Here is a 25,612-nt window from a genome sequence, read left to right as displayed (position 1 = left end):
CTAATGGCACTATGATTTTCCCCAGCTTCCAAGATTAAACCTTGACCCCTTTTATGCCTGCTACCCAGTCCCTCACCACATCTCACAGAGTCTGGGAGGAAACAGAATAATTTACCTGCCTCTTCTCCCAGGTTCCCTGCTTCAAAGACTCTATAATTCTCTCCTTGATCTCTCAAGCATCTGTCTCTCCCCAGATCCAGTCCACTCTGAATTGTGTAGACAAAGTATTTGCAAACATTCCTCTCTTCATATCATATCTCTGTACCAGTACCTACAATGGTGCCATATCACCTCCAGACCCAAGTCCAGACTCCTCAGCCAGTCTCTGGAGACCCTCCTTAATCCAGTCCTGCCCTAATCTTATCTCTCCTATGTCTCTACCCCACATTAATCTCCTCATGGTTCTGGAAAGACTTCTTGCTTGTCTCTGCCTCTGCTCATATTGTTCTTTTGGCCTAGAAGCCTTTCCCTTATCCTCCTAAATCCCCCAAACCTATTCATTCTTCAAAACTAACCTTTAACCCTGTACTTCCCTGATGGTACAGTGGATAAGAGTCTGCTTGCCAATGCAGGGGACATGGGTTTGATTCCTGGTCTGGGAAGATTCCACATGCCATGGAACAACTAAGCCTGTGCACCACAAATACTGATCTCACATGCAGCAACTACTGAAGCCTACGCCTAGAGCCTGTGCTCTGCAACAAGAGAAGTCACCACAATGAGAAGCCTGGGTACCACAACAAAGAGTAGCCCCCCACTCACCACAACTAAAGAAAGCCTGCACAAAGCGAGGAAGACCTAGTGGCCAAAAATAAATAAAATTAAATGCTGATTAAAAAAAAATAACCTTTAGATCCAACACTATCCTAGAAATTTTCAGCCCTCATAGATCTGATTGAATCATCTTTGAATTCTACAATCTATTTTCCCTTTTGCAATTATTATATACCTTTTGCTTTACATCACTTGTTATTGATTCATGTAAATCTGATATTCCCCAACTAGACTGTAAACCTCTCCAGAACAAGATACATGACTAATAGACATTCCCCGGCATCCTTCAAAGAAAAGAACAATGGAGGAGCTAAAAATACAGATCTATTAGCCAACATTTGATGATGAACTTGCCTCTCCCTTTCTTTGGGAGGCAGGGAGAGGGAAAGAATGGGACCGCTTACCCATCCAGCTGATCCTATATGCTGTGTTCACAGATGGTGTGGGCAACCCTACCTGGGGAATTTGCTATAGCCAAAAAGCCTGCTCTCTCTGTTGACAAACGCCAACAATCACTGTAATCTAGGCTGCCATATGGTTCACCCAGCCCTGTAGCAAAATCGGTTTCTCGGGGATATGAAGAGACCAAGCAGGCTAGCCCTCTGATCTATGGCATGGAGGGAGGTTGCCTTGAGCCAGCCCCGCCACAAACGGGAAAGCACAGAGTGTCCAGGGCAATCAAAGCTCAAGAAGATGCAAAACCCGCATTCCTGAGACCCCTGGCCTGGAATCCTGCAAGCTGAGCCCAACAACCCCCCTCTCTCAAGACTCTTGCGACTCTCCAAGAGAAATCCACAGGTGGCCAAGGGCAGACAGAAGATGTGGCCCTGCTCCCACTGTCTAGAGACAGTGGCCCAAAGTTGTCATTTAATTTCTGTTTTCCTAGCATCTGGTCCTGAGGGCCATTAACAGAGTAAGAAAATTTCATCCCTGAGCCAGCTGTCTTAATTTAGGAGGGACACTCCCCATTTTTTGATCAACTATTCATCATTTTCCCCATTCTCCCTCCTTTGTGGATTTCAAAGACAGGAAGAGGTCAGGCCTCATCATCTTCCTAAATTGCCCTAACCCCTCCCATCTAATTATCACAATCATAGACTTGGGGAGGCTGTTTGCACTTGATACTCAGAATGGAATATAGGGCAAGTCCAGCTTTAAGAAAGCAATTTCGCACTCCAGGCATCCATACGGTCCCTCAGCCCAGGATTTGCTAGAATTTTCAAAGTGAAACTATAAACCCAGACAGGCTCTATTTTGAGGGCATGACTTACCCAGTTGGCTGGAAACAACACTCTCTCCACCCTACTTCTCACAGCTGAAGAAGAAAGCCTCATTTGTCAGCTCAAAACAAAGCCCAGGGTATAAGAACAGCCTGCACAAGGTCATACAGAAAGCTGTGGGCTAAGACTGAACCGGGAGGCTGATTTCAAGGAAGGACGCTCATCATTTAAAAACAAAACAACAAAAACACCTGACAAAGCCTAAATAGTCTCCTCTTCCTTAACTAGGGACACCGCCTAGATTCTCCTCCTGGCCACCTAAAAGCAGCTCCTGTCACTTTTGACTGCTTGATTCAGATTGCAATTCTGCCCCCTACTTGTCCCTAGTCAGCCTGTCTACATCCTAAAGTCCTAATAGCTCCTACTCTTCTGTGGCAAAGCAGAAAGCTCTGGGTACAAAGAGGACCCTGGATAAATTATTTGCCTTCTCTTAACTTGAGCTAATTTTGAACCAGTTCTCCTGGTCATGCTCCTTGGGTATAGCACATGTAGGTACCTAAAATCACATAGGAGTAGAAATAATTTCTTCACTCATTTCCCCCTCAATTCATATTTATTGAGCTCCTATAGCATGCCACAGAAAACTAGTCAATCTAATCACACTAGGACCACAGCTTTGTCTAACTCAATGAAACTAAGCCATGCCTGTGGGGCAACCCAAGATGGGCGGGTCATAGTGGAGAGATCTGATAGAATGTGGTCCACTGGAGAAGGGAATGGCAAACCACTTCAGTATTCTTGCCTTGAGAACCCCATGAACAGTATGAAAAGGCAAAATGATAGGATACTGAAAGAGAAACTCCCCAGGTCAGTAGGTGCCCAATATGCTACTGGAGATCAGTGGAGAAATAACTCCAGAGAGAATGAAGGGATGGAGCCAAAGCAAAAAGAATACCCAGCTGTGGATGTGACTGGTGATAGAAGCAAGGTCCAATGCTGTAAAGAGTAATATTGCATAGGAACTTGGAATGTCAGGTCCATGAATCAAGACAAATTGGAAGTGGTCAAACAAGAGATGGCAAGAGTGAATGTCAACATTCTAGGAATCAGTGAACTGAAATGGACTGGAATGGGTGAATTTAACTCAGATGACCATTATATCTACTACTGCGGGCAGGAATCCCTCAGAAGAAATGGAGTGGCCATCATGGTCAACAAAAGAGTATGAAATGCAGTACTTGGATGCAATCTCAAAAATGACAGAATGATCTCTGTTCGTTTCCAAGGCAAACCATTCAATATCACAGTAATCCAAGTCTATGCCCCTATCCGTAACGCTGAAGAAGCTGCAGTTGAACGGTTCTATGAAGACCTACAAGACCTTCTAGAACTAACACCCAAAAAAGATGTCCTTTTCATTATAGGGGACTGGAATGCAATAGTAGGAAGTCAAGAAACACCTGGAGTAACAAGCAAATTTGGCCTTGGAATACAGAATGAAGCAGGGCAAAGACTAATAGCGTTTTGCCAAGAAAATGCACTGGTCATAACAAACACCCTCTTCCAACAACACAAGAGAAGACTCTATACATGGACATCACCAGATGGTCAACACTGAAATCAGATGGATTATATTCTTTGCAGCCAAAGCTGGAGAAGCTCTATACTTCAGCAAAAACAAGACCAGGAGCTGACTGTGGCTCAGACCATGAACTTCTTATTGCCAAATTCTGACTTAAATTGAAGAAAGTAGGGAAAACCACTAGACCATTCAGGTATGACCTAAATCAAATCCTTTATGATTACACAGTGGAAGTGAGAAATAGATTTAAGGGCCTAGATCTGATAGATAGAGTGCCTGATGAGCTATGGAATGAGGTTCATGACATTGTCCAGGAAACAGGGATCAAGACCATCCCCATGGATAAGAAATGCAAAAAAGCAAAATGGCTGTCTGGGGAGGCCTCACAAATAGCTGTGAAAAGAAGAGAAGCGAAAAGCAAAGGAGAAAAGGAAAGATATAAACATCTGAATGCAGAGTTCCAAAGAATAGCAAGAAGAGATAAGAAAGCCTTCCTCAGTGATCAATGCAAAGAAATAGAGGAAAACAACAGAATGGGAAAGACTAGAGATCTCTTCAAGAAAATCAGAGATACCAAGGGAACATTTCATGCAAAGATGGGCTCGATAAAGGACAGAAATGGTATGGACCTAACAGAAGCAGAAGATATTAAGAAGAGATGGCAAGAATACACAGAAGAACTGTACAAAAAAGATCTTCACGACCCAGATAATCACGATGGTGTGATCACTGCCCTACAGCCAGACATCCTGGAATGTGAAGTCAAGTGGACCTTAGAAAGCATCACTACGAACAAAGCTAGTGGAGGTGATGGAATTCCAGTTGAGCTATTCCAAATCCTGAAAGATGATGCTGTGAAAGTGCTACACTCAATATGCCAGCAAATTTGGAAAACTCAGCAGTGGCCACAGGACTGGAAAAGGTCAGTTTTCATTCCAATCCCAAAGAAAGGCAATGCCAAAGAATGCTCAAACTACTGCACAATTGCACTCATCTCACACACTAGTAAAGTAATGCTCAAAATTCTCCAAGCCAGGCTTCAGCAATATGTGAACCGTGAACTTCCTGATGTTCAAGCTGGTTTTAGAAAAGGCAGAGGAACCAGAGATCAAATAGCCAACATCCGCTGGATCATGGAAAAAGCAAGAGAGTTCCAGAAAAACATCTATTTCTGCTTTATTGACTATGTCAAAGCCTTTGACTGTGTGGATCACAATAAACTATGGAAAATTCTGAAAGAGATGGGAATACAAGACCACCTGATCTGCCTCTTGAGAAATCTGTATGCAGGTCAGGAAGCAAGTTAGAACTAGACATGGAACAACAGACTGGTTCCAAATAGGAAAAGGAGCTCGTCAAGACTGTATATTGTCACCTTGTTTATTTAACTTATATGCAGAGTACATCATGAGAAACACTGGACTGGAGGAAGCACAAGCTGGAGTCAAGATTGCCGGGAGAAATATCAATAACCTCAGATATGCAGATGACACCACCCTTATGGCAGAAAGTGAAGAGGAACTAAAAAGCCTCTTGATGAAAGTGAAAGTGGAGAGTGAAAAAGTTGGCTTAAAGCTCAACATTCAGAAAACAAAGATCATGGCATCCAGTCCCATCACTTCATGGGAAATAGATGGGGAAACAGTGGAAACATTGTCAGACTTAATTTTTTGGGGCTCCAAAATCACTACAGATGGTGACTGCAGCCATGAAATTAAAAGATGCTTACTCCTTAGAAGGAAAGTTATGACCAACCTAGATAGCATATTCAAAAGCAGAGACATTACTTTGCCAACAAAGGTCCGTCTAGTCAAGGCTATGGTTTTTCCTGTGGTCATGTATGGATGTGAGAGTTCGACTGTGAAGAAGGCTGAGCACCGAAGAATTGATGCTTTTGAACTGTGGTGTTGGAGAAGACTCTTGAGAGTCCCTTGGACTGCAAGGAGATCCAACCAGTCCATTGTGAAGGAGATCAGCCCTGGGATTTCTTTGGAAGGAATGATGCTAAAGCTGAAACTCCAGTACTTTGGCCACCTCATGCGAAGAGTTGACTCATTGGAAAAGACTCTGATGCTGGGAGGAATTGGGGGCAAGAGGAGAAGGGGACGACAGAGGATGAGATGGCTGGATGGCATCACTGACTCGATGGACATGAGTCTGGGTGAACTCTGGGAGTTGGTGATGGACAGGGAGGCCCTGGCATGCTGCAATTCATGTGGTCGCAAAGAGTCGGACATGACTGAGCAACTGATCTGATCTGATAGCATGCCAAGAACCATGAAGGCGATAAGGATACAGTGATACACAAAACAGTCAAATTCTTCTATCCCTGGATAATCTTCCTAAGATACTTCCCATAGAGGTTAATAAAACCCAGACTCCAATCCACACATCAGAAATTTGGTATTTTTTGTTATAAACAGCAGCAACGATGATGGTGTAAAAATCCAATGTAGCACTTTGTAACTAAACCAGCCCTCCCATTATCATCTGAAGTGGCTGCCTCAGTTTACCACCTTCATACCTCTACCAACATATTACATACCTAGACCAATGTCCTTCCATGCACCAGATATTTATTCCCAATTGCCAGTTCTAATCCCAAGGTAAGATCCATTCTCTTAAGTCACCAAGCAGTTATTAGTCAGTAACTTATATAAGTCACCAAAAAATAAGTGAGATAGAGCCTTTGCTACAGTTCCATATTGTACTCAAGAAGCTCACCATCTAGAGGACCTTACACACATACCCTTTCCCTACTTACACATACCCTTTCCCCAACCAATTACACTAAGCAGTAGGATAGAGCATTATGATCACAGAAGGAGTATGAACTGCTGCAGAAACATGCCATGGTCTGTTTGGACTGAGGGGATCAGAAAAAGCACTGAGGAGAAATGAGACCTGAGCTCAACCTTGAAGAAGCAGGAGGTTAGCAACTGACAAGAGAAGGAAAGGAAGAGCATACCACACCAGAAAACATAATGTGCAAAAGCACCTCTTAATGTGTAAGAGGTGTTCAAAATTTCCAAAATAGTACATTTTGGCTATAGCAAAGAGTAAGTGTGGAAAAGTGGGCTAAAGGCTTAATGGCAGGTAGAGGTTAATTGTGGAAGGAGTTTTGTCTTTATTCTATAGATAACAAAAAGCTATTGAAGATTTCTGGGCTGGACAGTGAGAATTACTTTGTTTTAGAAAGCAAATTCCATCAATAGATGGAAGACAGCAGAGATTCTGAAAATTGGAAATTCCATTTAGCAGCCACTGCGGCAGCCTAAGTGAGATTTAAGTACCCACCCAGAGCCTCCTGAATGAAAAGAATTAGATTGAAGATACCGGCAACAGTAAAAATCGTCACCACTTGACAGTGTATTATATACAGAGGATGGAAAGGAACCAAAGATGATTTTGCGGATTCTTTTTAAGACTTTTTTTATGAGGACAATTTTTAAAGTCCTTATTGAATATGTTATAATATTGCTTCTGTTTTATATTTTGGTTTTGTGGCCGTGGGGGCATAGGGGACGTCAGCTTCCTGACCAGGGACCAAACCCACACCCTCTGCATTGAAAGGTGAAGTTTTAACCACTGGACCGCCAGGGAAGTCCCAAGTTTGCAGTTTCTAATGACTTGGAAGAGTAGACGGATTGTTGTTATCTAAGACAGGAGTGTCCTAGACAGAACAGGATATAGTAAGGACACTATACTGAGCTTAATTTGAGATGTGAATTGTATCCTTTGTTCAGACCTCAGAAAGGTCAAAGGCAATGCCTCAAATAATCTCTGGGACTTGTTTCTGAGACCAGTCCCTTTCCATTAAAGAACAGTGACTCCTTTAGCCTGAAGAAGAGTGTCCCGCAGCAGCCTACAGGAAGCTCACAGTAGAGAAGAGCTTCTCTTGATAAGATTTGTAGGTATGGCTTTTGTCTAATGTAAGGAACCTTGATAAGATTCATAAGCACCACAGATTTTTAAAAAGAAGTATACTATAGGAACACTACCAGCTTAGACTAAAAGGGACCAAACAGAGCAAAATGAAAAGACTTTGGGCCCCAAAATATCTACAAGTAGGAATCAAGCTGAGTGTACTGTTCAAATTTTCTATGTATTATGATGTTTTGACATCTTAAAAAACCATTTCTGGCTGGAGAGGGATTGCCCCTTCTAGGGCTACCCAATTCTTAGAAACAGCAAAGGACTCAGCCAGGAGCATGCCTTTGATGTGTGAACTAACCAGTCCAGAGCCCTGCCTCCTCCATCTGCCCTTTAATCATCCCAGGGCCAGGTACCAGGAAACCAGGGACCACCCCTATAACTTAGAGCCCCACCAAAATCATTCAAACTAGCCAATGCTAATCTGTTCACCCTGCCCTGACTTCCACCCTCCAAGGAAACTCCAATAAATTTCAACCTAATGTTTTGCTCTCGTTCCAGTCTTCTGCCACCTGACCAAAACTTGGTACTCTCCCTGTGACCCTGTGTGGCATGCAGGGACCCCCATCTCTAGGAGCAATGAGTACAGTAAACTTGTTCTTTTGTGTGCCTCTCCTAAGTCTCCTCCTCTTGTGGACACATTTGACTAGATACCACCTAAAAGAATACAGAACTGAGAAAACTGCTTAGCTGCAAACACAGACTACATTTTATGGAAAAGGAAGGATAATTAGAGGGCAACACCATGAGCATTGGGTAAATCCAAGAGCAGTGGACACTCATCCCCAGGCAACAGGACTGAGCCCTACTTGTGTGCCAGGCTGGATTTCAGAACTGCTATGGACCACGACTGCTGGCTCTTCTCTTTCTAAATGAGAACATCTACCCAGATAGAAGACTAAGGAGACAAAACAACTAAATGTGATATGGGATCCTAGACTGGATCCTCTGTCAAGTAAAGGCCATTGATAAGACAACTGGCAAATTTTCAACAAGATCTAGAAATGAGTTAATAACATTATATCAATAGTATTAATTTCCTGGTTTTTATCATTTTATAGCTGTCTAATTTGGGGAAGCTGAAGAAAGAGGATCCTTTATATTTTTGTAACTTTCTTATAGATTACTTAAAATTTCAAAATTTTAAGTAAAAAATAAAGTCATTTAAAAACATTCAAGTATTACTAGTTTTTAAAAGGAGGCATATGTAGCAGTTATCCTGTGTCTATACCACCATTGTATTGGAGGGCAAATGATTTATCTCTTTAGTTGACAGTCTTCAGGTCAAGAGGAACAGCATTTGAATTGCTGTCCCCAAAGAACCTCATGAAAGGAGTCTCATCTGCACCAGGATCTAATTTGGATGATGAGACCCTGGCTCTTGAGCCTGAACTTGATGCCATATAGATGAGACTTTTTGAGGGAGGAGGGTCTCGGTGAGGATGAGTTTTGTTTTGTTTTAATAAGTAAGTATACTACTACAATGGACTGTGAATGCAATGGCCAGGATAAGCATATTTTTCATGTGCAAGGAATATAAATAATTTGTGACCAGAGGGAAGACTGCAATGGTTTCAAAACATGTCCACAAATTCTTTGACAATCCTTCCATCAAGAGGTCAAGTCTAATTCTCTTCCCTTTGTATCTGGTCAAGCCTTGGTAAACTCTCTTCCAAGAAACAGAATGTGGTAGAGGTGATACTGGTCACCTCTGAGGCTAGATCATAAAAGCAATACAGCTTTTGCCCGGCAATCTCGTGGGATGCTCACTTACGGACCTTGCCACTATGTTGTGAGGAAACCCAGGCAAGGTTGGTCCCTAGCCTTCATTCCCAGCTAAGCTCCCAGATGAGAACCAGCCAGCATCAGTTGCTAGACATGTCAGAGAGGAAAATGGGAAATGACCCAGTCTCACCCACTGTTTGACTGCTCAGCTACCATCTGACCAAAAAATACATGAAAGACACTAAACTTCCTAGCTGAGCCCAGTCAATTCCCAGAACTATGAATAACAATAACGAATAAAGATTGCTATTTGAAGCCACTATATTTTAGGTTGGTTTGTTATGCTGCAATGGATAACTGAAACAACATGCCATAGGCAGTTGGAAACTGGAACTCAGCAAAATTAAGGGACTTTTTCCAAGTTCACATTGCTGGGAAGGAAGAGTCAGGATTTTAAGAAAATATCAGTCTGAATCCAAAGCCATTCTCTCTCAACTAATAATAAACATGACAATAATAGTAATTGTAGCTTGTCTGCATTGAATGTTTTCAATCTAAGCAGCCACCAATCTAAGCACTTTACATAAAGTAAACTTTAAAGTAAAAGTAACTCACTGAATCCTTATCACAATACTATGAGATAGGTATTAAAATTAGCCCCACTTTACAGTTGAGGAACCTGAGACACAAAATGGTCAATCAACTTGCCTAAGGTTATTTGCAGGTCAGACGGTGAAGAATCCACCTGCAATGCGGGAGACCTGGGTTCGATCCCTGGGTTAGGAAGATCCCCTGGAGGAGGGCATGGCAACCCACTGCAGTATTCTTGCTGGAGAATCTTCATGGACAGAGGAGCCTGGCAGGGCTAATAGGTGACAGTCCATGGGGTCACAAAGAGTCGGACACAATTGAGTGACTAAGCACACACACACATATATAGCTAATAAGTCATAGAGACAAGATTCACTCTTCACAGTTGGCTCCAGAACATTCGGCCTTAACCACTACAGTATACGGAGCTGAAATTTCAAAATGGATTAGGTAAATTGAGAAGAAAACCAAGGACGATCTGTTAGGAAACATAACCTTTACAAAGTGCTGAAAAGAAAAATAGTGATGGAAGGATCTGTGAAGGAAGCGGGAGAGAAGAGAACCAAACATTATATCTCCAAAATACTGGAGCAACCACAGCAGGATCCACAAACCAGCTTCAGTCTTTATGGTTGAACAGTCAGACACAAATGGGCACGCCGCATGTAGACAGCAGCACCACTGGCCCTTTCTCCTCTTTCTCTGTCAGTGGCAATGCTCACCCCTACTCTGGAATTATGAGGCTGTTATTTAACTTAAGAGGTGAGAAAAGTAAACTCTTATACTTTCTTTAAAAAACATGGTTCATGACCTTGGCCCAGTGAAAACCATCAAACCCACTGGACATGTGTGCATGTGTGCTAAGTCACTAAGTTGTGTCTGACTCTTTGTGACCCCATGGACTGTACCCTGCCAGGCTCCTCTATCCATGGAATTTTCCAGGGAAGAAACTCGAGTGAGTTGCCATTTCCTACTCCAGGGGATCTTCCCAACCCGGGTATTTTACCCCATCTCCTACATTGGCAGGTGGATCCATCAACAGGGAAGTCCAAACCCCTTGGGAACCTTTATCAGCTTGATGTTTTCTTCCAGACACAGCACAAGTGATCCCTTCACAGAAGTAATGTAAAACCAAATGCTTTAATTCTTACTTCTGTACAACAAGCTCTGGGCCTGGTGCAGACCCTTCACCAGAGGCCCTGAGGCTGTGACACCACACATGAGAAGCACAAAGTCCATCTTCTGTGTGGGCAAAGGTAGAAGCTGGGGTAAAACTGGCCAAGGTGAAAACAGTATCCCAAGGGAAACAGACTCAGCTCCAGCTCCCAGATGCCCTCTCAGTCAGCTGAGTGCAAACCACGAACAGCGGAAACCTACTAAGAAACAAAGACGGCAAACTCCCAATCTGAGGGCCACCCATGTGCCCATGTGCCTCTCTTCATCCTACAAATTACCTTCTTTCCCAGCAGCAAGGAGTGTCTCTCAGAGCTGGTTAAATCTTGCTCTGTCCGAAGTATTTTACGAGGCTCCATATCTTAGGATTTTCCCAGTATTGACCAGAATCACTTGGGCCGAGCCCCAGCGGTGCCATCTGAAAGGGTTTATTGTCAGTACTTGGCCAAGACAATTTAATCTAAATGTTACTAAGAGGACAGTGAACGCTACTAGCCTTTTTGGAGAGAGCATTTTCTTTTGAAAATGAGACCTAAAAATATGGGGGAAGTTTTTCTTGGAAAAGCCCCATATTTTGTCTAAAAGAATTGGACTTAACAGAAATTTAGCCCAAGTTGTTAGGTACAGTTTTACCTGCATACGTACCTATCTCTTGCCTTGTTCCTATTTTCCCACTAGGTCCATCAGACATAAAGTCCAAGGAAAGACTGGGAACTTTGTACTAGAAATTTCTGGAAACTTCTCTGCTTCTTGGCTGAGGGATGGCTGTTACATTTATGACATAGCAAGTATGACAACAGGCCTAAGTAGAAGGGCTGGGGCAAGATGGGATATGGTGGGGGGATAGAGCGCCAGGTAAGAAGGTCTCAGAAGTGAAACTCATCTAACAGACTGAAAAGGAAACCCTTTATGAGTGAGCAGTCAGACAGACTGCCTTTGGAAGCCCCAGTGTCCTTTGAAAGAAACACTTCATTTGTGATCCTTGGTTTCACTCTGTAATAAATGAGTCATTTCATGGTGTGAGACTCCATTCTTCCTTTTAAAAACATTATTCTCTTTCAAATTATTATTATTTTTCTCTGAAATACAATCAACCAATGACATTGTTGGGAAAGCTGCACTGGACGCGGCCCTGCTGTTACTTTATTTCTCACTCAGAAACAGGAATTCAGACATAGCAGATCATCTACTTAATCCACCTGTTCTGTCCTGACTGCTAAATAAACTCTCTTCTCTAAAGCCATATAAAATTACTCCAGAGAAGAGCCATCAACTGGGTAGCGCTTGTGAAATTCATTAGTGGCTTAAGCAACATGGTGAGGAGCTATACTGAGATTATGTGTACGGCCACAGGCACTAGTGAAAAGGACTCTGACTTGAGGAAGCTGAGGGCCACAGCCTGCGACAAAGTGATGACTGAGAGCCCTTAGGAGCCCTGAGCTGGAAAAGAACTTGCTCTAGTGAGGACCCTCCCACCCCCACCCAGTAATTTAGCCGAGCAGATATGGCAGAAAATGCCTCGTTTTAAGGAAATGGCGAAAGAATGAACATGCTAAAAGAGAGATATGAAGAAACACTGGGCTTCTACTCCATACACTTTCAGAAAAAAAGAATGATCCAAGAACCTGTACTGGCCTCCAGAAGCCCCCAAGCTGCCCAAAGGCAAAGAGGTACAATCACTCCCAATTTGTGATCTCAGTTTACCTCAGTAAGATGCCTCTTACTTCTTTAAGGTATTCAGCCTGAAGCATGAACCAGCCAGAGTAACAGAATCCAACTGGCCATTCCAGTGAGAGACCAGGAGAGGGAACATCCAAAAAGCTCACATGGCAAGTAAGACTGAAGAATTTTGCAGAATGCAAATGAACTAAAAGACAGGAATGAAACACAAGCAAAAATATTGACATGTATTAGGAAAACCATCTAGAGATAGTTCTAAAACTCAAGAACAGAGAATTACTCACAAGAAAAAGAAGAAACTATAGACTATCAAGGGAAAAAACAAAACAAAACCCTGAAACATAACAAAGCAGCAAAATTCTGCCTTTTATCCAAATGTCTGAAGACGTTTTCCATAGTTAGTCTAGTCCCTTAGCCTGAGCTGACATTTGAGGAATCTCAAAATCTATCTGGGACAAAGTGATCTTACTTTGTGATCTAAAGCAAAGGTCTAACTGCTCCCTTACTTAGCAATAGCCAGTAACCAAATATTTACAAAACCATATCTTAAGTTTCAGGCCCCAAAGATCTTATAATCAGGAGAAGGAGCTAAGACACTGACCCTAGCAAGATAATTAGCAGTCCATGGCATTAAATGATGTGTCATACAAGTGATATAGGCCATAAACACTTAAAGTCCAAGAATAAGAAAAAACAATACTTCTTGAGGTCAAGAATGTGTGGCCAGTCTAGGATCTGAGGGGTAATAATACCCAGCAGATATTTAGAGGAAGCAGAGTCTTTGTTCTAAAACATTTAAGGAGCAAAGTTTCATACTTCCAATGGGTTCCAATGGGTGCCACACATCAATTAATTAATTAAAATTAAACCCCACAAGCTCCCCAAATGCCACCTCTTACATGCCACCACCTGTACCCTCTCTGACCCAAGACAGCCACCAGACCCAGCCCAGCCCAGTGTAGAAACAAGGAAAGAAAGAGTATGAATGATTCAGTGTAAACCCATCCCCAACTCTGGAAACCCCCAAATCAAATCAGGATGAATCAGGAACCTACTTTCTTTGAAAGAAAAAAGGACGCTTTCAGCCATTTTCCAGGGACTTTCAGCAACTCCTCCTAACAATACAATTTAAGATAAGACCTGTCAAAGTAAAAGAGCAGCCTGGCAGGACTCCTGAATGTGAACCCTTGGTTGACCCCACAAGCATGATGAAATTTTGAAAGGGTCAATTTGGAGTCTGAGTCTTAGTCCTCCCATTGGTGAAACAGAGAAAAGCAGTTTCTATCCATGAGCTTCTCAAAAAATTGACTACATAGACCCATGGACACATTAAAATTTGTAGTCTACTTGGGAGCTCCATAGGCCCAGCATTCATATCCTGGAGTCTCATGGGCTTCCCTACAATGAGACCACAGATATAATACAGTTGTCAATAAAAATTTCTCCCCTTGTCTGCCTCCAGTCCTCCAGAACTTAGTATTTTCACTTACTAGTTGCTCATGTTGGTCTAAGTTAAGAAGATTTTGTTGATAACACTTATTGAGCAAGTGCTGTATTAATTATTTTACATGCATTATCTCATTTAATACTCATAGCAATCCTATTATGAGCAATCACTATCACCATTTATAGAAAACTGAGATACAGAATGTAATATGCCCAACATCACCTAGTCACAAAATGTAGAAGATGGTTTCTGAACTCAGGTTCACTTGGCTGTACAGCACAAACTCTCAGTCATTACACTATAGTTAGCAGACTTTCTTTTTAAAAGAAGAAAAACCTTCAGCTAACATCCTTAATAGTGAAAGTCTATAAATGTTTTCCCCCAAAGAATAGGACAAGGATGTTCATTTTCATTACACTTATTCAACATTATACTTGGCAGTTGCAGCCAGTGGAATAAGGCAAGAAAAAGAAATAAAGGCAAACAGATTAGAAAGGAAAAAGCAAAGCTGTCTCTTCTTCACTGACAATATAGTCATGTACATAGAAAAAAATCCTTAGAAACTCTACCCCCCAAAAAGGGTTATTCAAGTGAATAAGTGAATTTATTAAGGTCACAGGATACAAAGTCAATATTTTAAAAATTGTTTTTCTATATGCTAGCAATGAATAAAAAAAAAAACACAAATTTTTTCTATATGCTAGCAATGAATAGGAGAAGGCAATGGCACCCCACTCCAGTACTCTTGCCTGGAAAATCCCATGGATGGAGGAGCCTGGTAGGCTGCAGTCCATGGGGTCGCTAAGAGTCGGACATGACTGAGCGACTTCACTTTCACTTTTCACTTTCATGCATTGGAGGAGGAAATGGCAACCCACTCCAGTGTTCTTGCCTGGAGAATCCCAGGGACAGTGGGGCCTGGTGGGCTGCCGTCTATGGGGTCACAGAGTTGGACACAACTGAAGCAACTTAGCAGCAGTAGCAGCAGCAGCAGCAATGAATAAGTGGAAAACAAAATTAAAAAAAATGCCATTTACAAAAGCATCCAGAAAACATGAAGTACTAAGGAAAAATATGTAAAAGACTCATTTACTGAAAACTACAACACATTACTGAGCTGCTTTTAACCTAAGCCTTCAAGTACTACTTGCATAATTACAAATAAACTCATGAGTCTAGCACTCAAGGTGGGTGGAAATATCATCCTAATTTACCTCTCTAGATCCTGTGCCCATTTGTCCCTTTCTTTCTGGTTGTTTTGTATACTACATACATGCCCCTCTGCTACTGAGAATGCTATTCTGTTTATAGGAATTGATTTAATCAATTAGCTCATCTCTATCCATAAACCACCTCCACCTCATCTATCTGACTCTTAAAATCCCATCTCAAACTACTTATCAAAGAAACTTTAATCCTCTAACCAGATCTTTCTTTTATGACTTTTGCCCTCCTTCCAAAAGCACTACATTGGTATATCTTATGGCATTTATCATATGCTAGATTGAATTGCTGTTACATCTTTGTACTTTTAGATTATAAGCTCCTTGGTGACAGGGACTGTGTCTGATGCAGCTCCCCTAAAGTATCTAGTTCTTTACACAGAGCATACATTCCAATACTTGTTGAAGCAAACACTTGAAAGATGGAAATGAAAGGAAGTTCTTTTAGTAATAATACAAACTCTAGGATACCAAATTGCATCACTGTCACAAATTAATGATGTCCTGACTTTCCCACGGGCTGGACCAGGTATTTAGCCATGTGGTAACCTTACTCTCATTCAATCCTAAGTAATGTTAGTTCAGCTTGGCTTCTGTTTAGACCAACATCAAGATCAAGACCAAGTAAAACATCCTAGCCTAAAGAACAGACAGATCCTCAATCTGTACAAAGAGACGAGTGAGGGAAGGAGGTGGGGAAGCCAAAGTCCTCAGTACAAGGCAGGAAACAAAGAAAAAAGAGAACCATTAGAGATTCTGTTTCAGAAGAGAGAATAAAAAGAAACCTGAACATCACATCTTGGGGGTCTGTGGTGCTAATGGAATAAGGAAACTCTCTAGGATACCTGTGCCTCTGCTACTCTGGAAACATCGGCAAGGGCAAATGGAATGTTAACTGCCTCCAGCCCCACCCCAGGAGGCAAGCAGCACAATCAGGTTCTGAGCTGAGGCACAGACAAGACCTACAGGCTCTGTCCCAGAGAAGGTCCCTGGAGAGGCTGTTTGGATCTCACTGCATGTACAGAGCAGGAAGGGAATGTTACTGTAGAATGGAGCTTGCATGCCACATTGTGCCAGCAGCAACTAGCCAGAGCAAGAAGGCTCCTTAACTCAACCTCATTTCATAATTACCAAAAACATCACAGCTGATTAGCACCAAAAGCTCTCAGTCAGTGTGACTCTCTGTCTTCTGATCCCAGGCTGGCAAAAGCTTCCCAGCTCTTGATGTGGGTACAGCACATCCTCTTTCATGTCATACTAAAGCCTTTTAATCATCCTCCAGGTTTGCTTCAGTTCCTACAGGCTTGCTTGAAACGCTGCTCACCAAGATCATCCATGTGTACTGTTGTTTTTAAAGGAGTCTACTTGAATTTCACATGACAGTCATTTTTCCAAACTTGTCATAATGCCCAATGTTCAATTCATTTACTGTCCCAATTTTCTAAAGAGTTCCCTATATCATCTCTTGAAATTCAATGTACATATTCCAGTAAGTAAGTGGGAAGGGTTAATTCACAGGAAACAAGTAAGACAAAAATCCCCATTTCACACACATCCTTCCAAACTCAAAATTTGGAGGGAAATTCCTTTTACTTTTGCCGTAAATTATACTAACAACACCTCAGATCCTGAAAAGAAAGTCCCAAGAACAAGTGTCAAAGACTACACAGGGGAAAATTCACTGATACTGAGATCATCATTCCTTTTCTAAGTCAGTGTTCTGTGCCACTAACTGCCATGTGCCACTAAGCCAATAGGCTTTAGAGGGTTAAGAATGCCCAATGTTTAGGTTTGCATATTTGCTTTAAACCCTACTTATCCAAATGGCAATTCTTTGATCCTCTGAAAATTTAACACTACATTCAAGTCAGCTACCTTAAACGTACTTCAAAATTGTATTCGAGTGGCCCATTCACTGTGGATTCCTACCAGTTTTACACGAATATGGTCAAAATCAAATTCTTTCTCTGCAACTGGGGTCTTTGGCTTCTAAATGAGAATTAAAGCAATCAGGCACTGTGGAGTTTTCTCTTCCCATATACGGGATCATGTGATTTCCCACATGGACACTATTGTGAGATGACCTACCAAGAGTGCAAACAGCAGCAACTGCTGTGTGAGTAGAGCTGCTGCCCTAAAGCTCAGTGACAAACCTCTGCATCTTCCTCTGAGCATCTCAATTAAGACTCACTCGCAAAATGCACTGTCATGGAAAACTTCTTAATGGCAAAGTATCTGAAAAATAAGTTGGCATTTTTATTCCTTACCCTAGGGTTATATTTGTAAGGCAGGATACTGGTTGAGATCTTGGATTAGGTTTAAAAAAAAGTTATATATATACTACTGGGGAAGAATTTACCATAACATTGACTTAATGGAAAAATAACATTCTCCATCTGTTAAGAAAAAATACAAGATTACTTTGAAAAATATTTTGCTTTTAGGGAAATACACATTTCAAGATATGTAATAATTGCCTAAGATCTGGGTAGCTGAGGACAGGGGAAAAGAAGGAAACTTTTCACTGTATATTCTTGTGTGCTTTCTAAATTTTGAGCCATATGAAGGTTTTACATATTCAAACTATATATACAATCTTATAAGAGAAAAGTTAATGACATGTTTGCTATTAGAAAATGAAATTAAAATATCCCAGATAACAAAAGATAGTTAAGAGCACTGGGACCAAGAAGAAGTTAGTCACCTACTTAGTTAATATACCACCCCCTCTAGCTCCCAGATCTTTTGTTAATTCAAGCTGATAGTTATTTCTGTTCAGACATGGGAGTTGGGGGAGGTGATTAACTGCCCTCTAAAAAAAAGGGGAGTCTTCTCCAACAAGATGTAGATTCTCCACAAATCCCATTAACACTAATCAGCATAATGATTAAGCACATTGTGGTTAAGTACTCTAGTTGATAACAACTCCTTAAGAAAAAAAGGTTCCCATAGCGACAGGTAAGGGCTTATCATCAAACACAGCTTTTCAGCACCACACTTGGTGTCACAGATAGGAGAAATAAGACTGGTTTAGTATTAATCTGGAGGCCTGCTTTTTGAACTTCACTTGACTTCACCCATTCAAAAGACACTTGGGAGAATCCCTCTGTAAACCAGGGGCAGTACCAAACATTAAAGGGCAGGAAAGGAGAAAGACCTCAAAGATAAGATATGGTTCCTGCCCCAAGAATCCCTATCGGCTGAGAAACACAGCCACTGAAAGAAATAATGACATTATAATGATAATTCTACCCTTAAATCTATAACCAAGCCTGTCCTCACTACTAGGACCGGTCAGTTTCTAATCTACTTTCACTTTCCCATCTTCTAGCTGCAGCACAGCTGGGTTTCCAGCTGGCTGGGGAAGAAAAGATTCTTTAAATAAACAGCATTTTAAAAATATGCAGTTGCTTTTGCTATACTGAATGTTGTGGACTACCTTGCTCTAATATGTGAATCTGAGTGCCACATTAATTTAAACTATTCTAAAGAACATAAAGATCCCTAGGAATACACCTTTTCTATCTTTAACAACAAAGTACACTATATATTGGAAGAAAACGCCAATTCAGAAAGTCCCAAAGGAAGAATGATCTTTCTTTAAGAAAAAAAAAATTATATTTATTGCATCTATTTAATAATGAAACAATTTAAAAGCCATATACATATAGGAGAGCAACAAGAAAGGGTGTGATTAAGCCAAAATATATGCAGCCATCATTAAAAATGCAGGACTATTTGCAGAACAGGATGCTTTCATAGCATTGTACAGAATTTCTAACCCCTGAGAGTCCTTTTTGAATCTTTTTCCTGTTCTTCCCTCAGAAGGTGCAGAAAACACATCCATGTATGTAGTCTTCTGAGAAATGCAAAGATTTTACTCCACTCTTTACCACCAGAGGTAGTAATTTGGGATGAATGATACACATTAGATCTATAAAAAAGGCCTCTGGCAAATACTGCTATTCCAGGAGGATTTCACAGGTTTCAAGTCAACATTTCATACTTGTGGTAAAATTACTCACTTACGAAGACCTTCATCTCTCCATAGGGCACCTTGTCCCCAGATCCTGGCCCACCAAAATACAGCTTTCTGAAAGATCTCCCTAGGAACCATACCTCCCAGAATCCAGACAGTTCAGAGCTGAAACTGGCTAAACAAAGTAACAATTCAACCACAGTTGCTCAATATAAGGGCCATGATGACAGTTTCCAGGTGCCAGTTTCCCTATTTTGCAATGGGCAGATCTGCTCCAAGGAGAAAATGTTCCCAATGACCCTTTGGCCCAGAGGGTTTTCTTTAGACATAGAAAACAGAAAATGAATTTGTTAGTTATTTCCTGCTGAACACAAGGAAGGTGTTGTGGTTAGTTAAAAAGATTTGCTTCCTTATTTAATATACCATTACTAGTGCATGTTTTCTTTAAAAACATTGTAGAAAATAAGAAAATGCCGTTTATGCTCTTCTGTCATATTATCACCAGTTCCACACGTTTTCTCCAGAAAATGTCCTTTAATTTCTAATCTGCTTACATAAAGCTCCCCCCAACCTGATGTGTATCTATTTACCATCAATTCAAAGCAAAAATTTTTGTATTCTAAAATGTTTACTCCCATACATGTTCCTGCCCCTTGATAATCTGTGATGTGAGGGCCTTCTCATGAGCAGTGCTTGCAGCCCTAAATTTACCTTTCTGAGAACTACATTACACATGCTATGTTTACGAGATGATCGCAACCTAAAAGTGGACTGTATTTCTGACCCCGAGGTCTTTCATGATCTCCACATTCAACTATTAAGCTATTAAACACTCACTAAAACAAACAAGGTATAACTGAAGGAAGAAGGGGGAACAGAGGAGCAAGACAGGGGATGATGACCACTGGGGCTTGGTGCACCAGCCTGGGGATTAGGTGGTGATGTACACAGTGCACACTCAGGAGCAACTCACTGAAAACCCAAACAGAAGCTGTCCTTGGACAAGGTTCAATAAATGTTTTTACTATCTATTTCTCGCTGCATAATACAGTTCCACAGCTCCCCCAAGGAATCTCAGGGGGGAAAAAAAAAAAAATCACTTAACAGAATAAAAAATTAGAAATTCTTAACTGGTCTCAACTTATCATAAAATGTTTCAGAGCATAAAACCAACATTAAAGAGCAGTCAACAATATTCCTCAGAACAATGTCAGAGAGAGAAACTGCTGTTACCACCAAAAGTTTCTTTCTTCCTTATTAAGACACTGCAAGATTCTTCTGATTAAAGTGATCACAGTTTAACATAATACCTAGATATAGTTCCCACCACAAACTAAAATTTGTCTTCTGAAGGACAGGGGCAGGGAGGGGGCAGGGGACATGCGGAAGAAAAGAAGCTTCCAAAAGTCAAAGGCATTGATCTAGGAAGATGAGGGCAGCAAAACTTCCTCCGAGCTGTTACACATTCTTTGCTACTCAGTCTTATTTACACTACTCAGAAGCAGTTGGTAAACTAGTAAATATACCAACTTCTATGACAGACCAGGGTATCTATCACAATTCAGTGACTGCACAGCTCAGATGCACACTACAAACATCAAATTCAGCCTTAGTTGGGACGAAATGAAACCTCAATATGAATAAGCACAAGACAGGCTAACACCAAACACTCCAGTCCAGCCACAATTTGGTTTGAAATAGCTTCCTGAGAAGTAATTACTGGATTCAGGGACAAAGAGGAAAAGATCTTAAACTGACATTTCTTTGACTTTTGACATGGGAGACTCCATTCTCAGCTGCACACATCGACAGACTTCAGTGTTGTTTCTCATCACCTGCATTCCTGTGCAGCACCCAACATCATGAAGATGAGATATGCAGTCAACACATCCTGCGCGGTAAGATGTCAGAGCTGAACTTCCCAGCATTCAGGAGAAGTTACTCTATTTCACCCGTCATCACAAGCAACAGACCTAGGAAGATCTCGCAGAAACAGCCAAAAGAGCTGTCTGCTCACTAGTACTGGAGGTTAAGAGAGGGCTGTGCAACCAGCTCAGCAAAGACAAGCAATCACGATGGAGGAAAACAAAACAAAACAAAACCCTGAACCACATGGGGGACAGAAAACAGTAGCAGAAAAAGTCCAACTCTGCCTGCGCCAGCCAGCGGTGTGGATGAGCTGAGCCCGAAGCCCAGGAGAGGAAGGAGGGGGCGGGGGCCATCATTCCCTAGGAGAACTTGTAAGCGGAGGCCTTCACAGCCTGGGAGTCTGCCCAGCTGCTCCTGCAGACCCTGCCAGCCTGGGCAAGGCAGGCCCTTGGGAGCAGAGCGGGCAAGGCCTCCGAGGGTCACTCCTGACTCACTGAGCTTCGGGCCAGCAACACGCGGACCTCTCCGTTTTTCCTGCCGCTACTGGGCTATGGTGGCAGCTTTCCAGCCCCACATGCCATACATCAGCCGCAGATCCCTGCTGGCACAGGCCAGCGCGTCCCCCCGCCCCCCAGCCCTGGCACACTTCGAGCCTAATCTTCTTTCTCCCCAATACCAACCTCGTCACCCACCATGCCAAAAGCCCTGCCCAGGGGCAGCCCCACCACCCGTTCTCCCGCCACTCCCCACCCCCACCCCTCACCAGCGGCCCCGGGCGCTGCCAGGCCCGGGCACCTGCAGATACCTCCCGCCCCACCCCCATCTTCCACCACCTCGCCCCTCCCCCCTTTCTCCAGCAGAGAGAGGGGGCAACTCACCGCAGTCAGTGCACAGGATCTTGCCCACCTCTTTCTTGAGGTTTTTGCCGTTGGTGTTGAGAGGGGCAAAGGCTGTCTTAAAGACCAAGGGCTGCTCCGTGGGCTCCAGGAAAAAGATATAGCGCTGGTTCCTTTCGAGCGGCGCACAGGAGCCCACGCTGATCACCTGCTCGCGCTGCAGTCCCCCGCTCCGGAGCGGCCACTTGTCCAGCACCTTCACCAGCGCCACCCGACCCGAGGCGGGCGGCTCGCGGGTGCTGTTGGAGCTGGAGCCGCCGCCGGCCGGGGCCAGCCCCTGTACCTTGCCCTCCACCACCACGGGCGCCTTGTACGCCTGGTCCTGCACCGACTTGAGGCTAGGCGAGTAGCAGGCGAGCGACACACCGAAGAGCAGCATAGAGAAGCCTGGGGCCGGGTCGCGCCTCATGCCTCCGGCGGCTGCGGCTCGCGAGCGGGCGGCGGCTCTCCGGGCTGCGGGGCTGCGGAGCTGCGGCTGTTGCGGCGGCCGCGGCTTTGGGGGCGCAGCGGGACGAGAGATGCTGCTGCTGTTGATGTGGCTGCTGCTGCTCCTGCCGCTCTCGCCGCTGCTGCCGCTGCCGCTGCTGCTGCTGCTCCTCTCGCTGCTGCTGCTGTCGCTGTAGCTGCTGCACCGAGCCTTCTCCACTGGCGGCGGCGGCGGCAGCGCTAAGCAGCAAACCTGCCGCATCTGGCCAGGCCATTTGGGGGGCTCCGCCGCTCCGCCGCCGCCGCCGCCGCCTTGGGAGGGGAAACCAGAGCCCGCTGGAAAACCGGAAACAGCGTAACGTTAGCGCCCAGTAGCCCTCCACCGGCGGCCCGGGGAGGTGGCCCAGCTAGGGCAGGGGGGCAGGCGGCGAGCGGGCCGAGATGCGCAGCGCGGAGCGGCGCAGCGCTCCCACCCTGCGCGCCGGGACCGGGAGGAGGATGCGGAGGATGGGACGTCCTCCCACTTGCTCTCTCGCGCCCCCTCTACCCCCGAACCGAGTGGGGAGCGCGGCTTCTGCAGGGGAAGCTTGGGACTGCACTGCTTTAGTGCCCAGCTTCAGGCCCCGCAGGGAAGCGGGAGGAATCGTGCTACCCTGTGCTTTAGGGATTTATGGGCAAGACAGTGGGGGTAGTGAATGAGCAGAGGGCGGGGTAGAGGTAGCAGATTCTGGTACCGTCCTATGAAGGTGGGAGTGGGACACAGGGTGTGTCCTGCCTTTGGACATCGGCTGTGGGAGCCAGGGAGATGCCACGGCCCGGGTGACTGACCTGCCTCCTGGGTTGTATATTCCCTTCCCCGGCAGGACCCTAGGGGCCAGTCCCTAATTGAGCCCACGGGCTTGGCCCTCCACCGCCTGCTGAGTGGCTGGAGATTCGAGTCAGCTGGGGAGGATCCCAGCCCCGTCATTTGGGGGAAGAGTTGAGGCTATATGGAGTCTTGGCTAGGCGTTGGGGCCACCCACCCAGGGGTGGTGGTTAAGCCTCTAAGTCTCTGGGCTTTCTCCAGCAGCCAGGCAGAACCAGGCTGCATGCTACACAACCTCATTACCTTCTTCTTTTTTTCCCCCTTAAAGCCGCTCCCTAAGCAGGTGGGGGCTTCTTGGGAGCCAACCTGAGAGCCAGAGACGGTCAGGGCCAGAGCTACTCCCACAGGAAATGGTTTCTTTCTCAAAGATCGTTGCTTGCAAGAGGCAGGAGAGTTTGCTTCACTGAAGCCAGCATCTGATTTTAAAAAGCAAGTTAAGGATCCTTTCTCACTCTATCATTAAGGATCCGGAGAGTTTTTAATACCCAGCTATGTCCTTGAAGGATACGGGAGCTCAGGAATTCCAGTAAGGTCTTGGAGAATCTTATCCTCGATTGAGGACTGCAGGAAACCAGCCGGAGGATGGAGGACGTCTGACTTGAGCTGGGAATGCTATTCTGGAAAGGGAGGAGGGAGCTAGAGCTTTCCCTCCTGGCTGAGAGACATCCCAAACTTAACATACTCAAAGCCAACATCATTATTTCTCCCATTCAACTCCAAATTCCATGTAATTATTAAGGGAACCATTTTATACTTGGCCAGCCAACCCGGCACAATAAGACCCTCCGTCTCATTTTATTATCCCTTATCCAACCAACCTTTAAGTCCTTCTCCTCTACCTTTAAAAAAAAAAAAAAACCCTACCTTTAAAAAAAAATCCCCAATTTATCTAGTTCCTTTGCAACTCTGTGGGAATACCTGAGGTACAGGTGTTCCTCATCTCTTCCCTGACCACCGCAAAGCCTTCTAACCGGTTTCTACACTTTTCACCTCATCACCCTCCTCCAGTTCTACCACTGCCAAAGTGATCTTCTAAAAATAAAATATAAATATGATTTGGCCATGCCACTGCCCTCAGGAGTAAAGTCCAAACTCTCCAGCATCGCTCTTCATGGGTTCCTTCTACATAGTTCAATCCTCTGGGAGCCAAGACTCTGCCCTAGCAATCATCAGCACATTGTGCTGGTTCTGGGTGTGCTCTGGACATGATGTCTCTTGTATCCAAGAAGTCACAGCTCTGCCTTGTCCACCTGGAAAACTATTCTAGCTCTAAGGCCCAGCTCAGCAGTATGCCGCATCCCTCCCTGGCTATGTGTGTACCACCATCCCCACGACCACACACACACAAGAGAGGAAGCTAAGCCCTTCCTCTTCTGCACTACCAAGGGACATGTACATATTACTATTATGGCAAAGACCTGTACTGTACTTCAAGCAGCTATTAATAGGTCTGCTTTAGACCCATCAGGCCGAGCACCTTAATGGCAGGGACTTATCCTATTAGTCTTTGGATGCCAAAGGGGCCCCCAACACAGTGCCTGGCATAGAGTAAAGATCAGCAAATCCTCAGAAGGAAGGAAGGTAGGAATTATTGAATGGAAACTCAGCTCTCTTAAAGGCATCAAGCCCATCTTATTGACCCCTTCAGTGTCTCCTTTTCTGTTTTCAGCCATCATAGCTATAAGGAAGATTACTAACTCCGCCGTCTCATTTTTTTCAATGGAAGAGACAATCCCAGGGAGGAAAAGGAGATTACTCAAGATCACACACAGCCAAGATTGTACTCAATCTTCTGTTTCTGAGACCAGAGTAGTCAGAGTAGACCAGTGGAGAGCTTGCATTCTAGGGTCAAGCAGTGCTGGGTTTCATACCAATTTTGTACATTACTAATTTGGGCTTGACTCTATTTCCCTCTCTAGGGCTTAGCTTCTTTATTCATATCATAGGGATCATACTGAGGTCTACCTCACAAACTGTTTTTTGCTCATTATGTATTTAGTTCAATAAATATCTGGCTGAGTGTCTCTTCTGTGCCAGGCACCGAAGCCTAGGACTCAGTGGAAATACTGCAGTGAGCCGAACTGACACAGTCCCCACCCACAAAGCTCTTACTCCATCTGGGGAGACAACAGCAAACAAGCAGGTGAATAGGTAACTGTCCTGATGGAAAAAAAAAAAAAACAGGATGAGATAGTAGGAAATGATGGGAAAAGGGGAGAGGATAGGTCT

General features: G+C 43.8%; 1 protein-coding gene across 5 annotated transcripts in view; it reads right to left on the bottom strand.

Moving 5' to 3' along the window:
* The window catches only part of NRG2 (neuregulin 2), a 198,785-nt gene extending 174,521 nt beyond the window's left edge, over window positions 1-24,264 (bottom strand). Inside the window, exons 1-3 of one of the 5 annotated variants that reach the window (XM_044947595.2) lie at window positions 23,892-24,264; window positions 23,690-23,799; window positions 22,075-22,854 (exon numbers count right to left, since the gene is read on the bottom strand). In XM_044947595.2, the coding sequence (XP_044803530.1) occupies window positions 22,075-22,780 (706 nt within the window). In that variant the 5' untranslated portion in view covers window positions 22,781-22,854; window positions 23,690-23,799; window positions 23,892-24,264. Of the gene's footprint in view, window positions 1-22,074; window positions 22,855-23,252; window positions 23,492-23,689 lie in introns of those variants that run through there. The other 4 variants (XM_025292597.3, XM_025292599.3, XM_044947594.2 and 1 more) reach the window with 4 other exon arrangements.
* Between the last annotated feature and the right edge of the window lie 1,348 nt (window positions 24,265-25,612).

This window comes from Bubalus bubalis, chromosome 9 (assembly GCF_019923935.1).
Source record: "Bubalus bubalis isolate 160015118507 breed Murrah chromosome 9, NDDB_SH_1, whole genome shotgun sequence".
NCBI classification, from domain to species: Eukaryota; Metazoa; Chordata; class Mammalia; order Artiodactyla; family Bovidae; genus Bubalus; species Bubalus bubalis.
The sequence above is the reverse complement of the archived record's forward strand: the minus strand, read 5'-3'. Positions and strand labels throughout refer to the sequence as shown.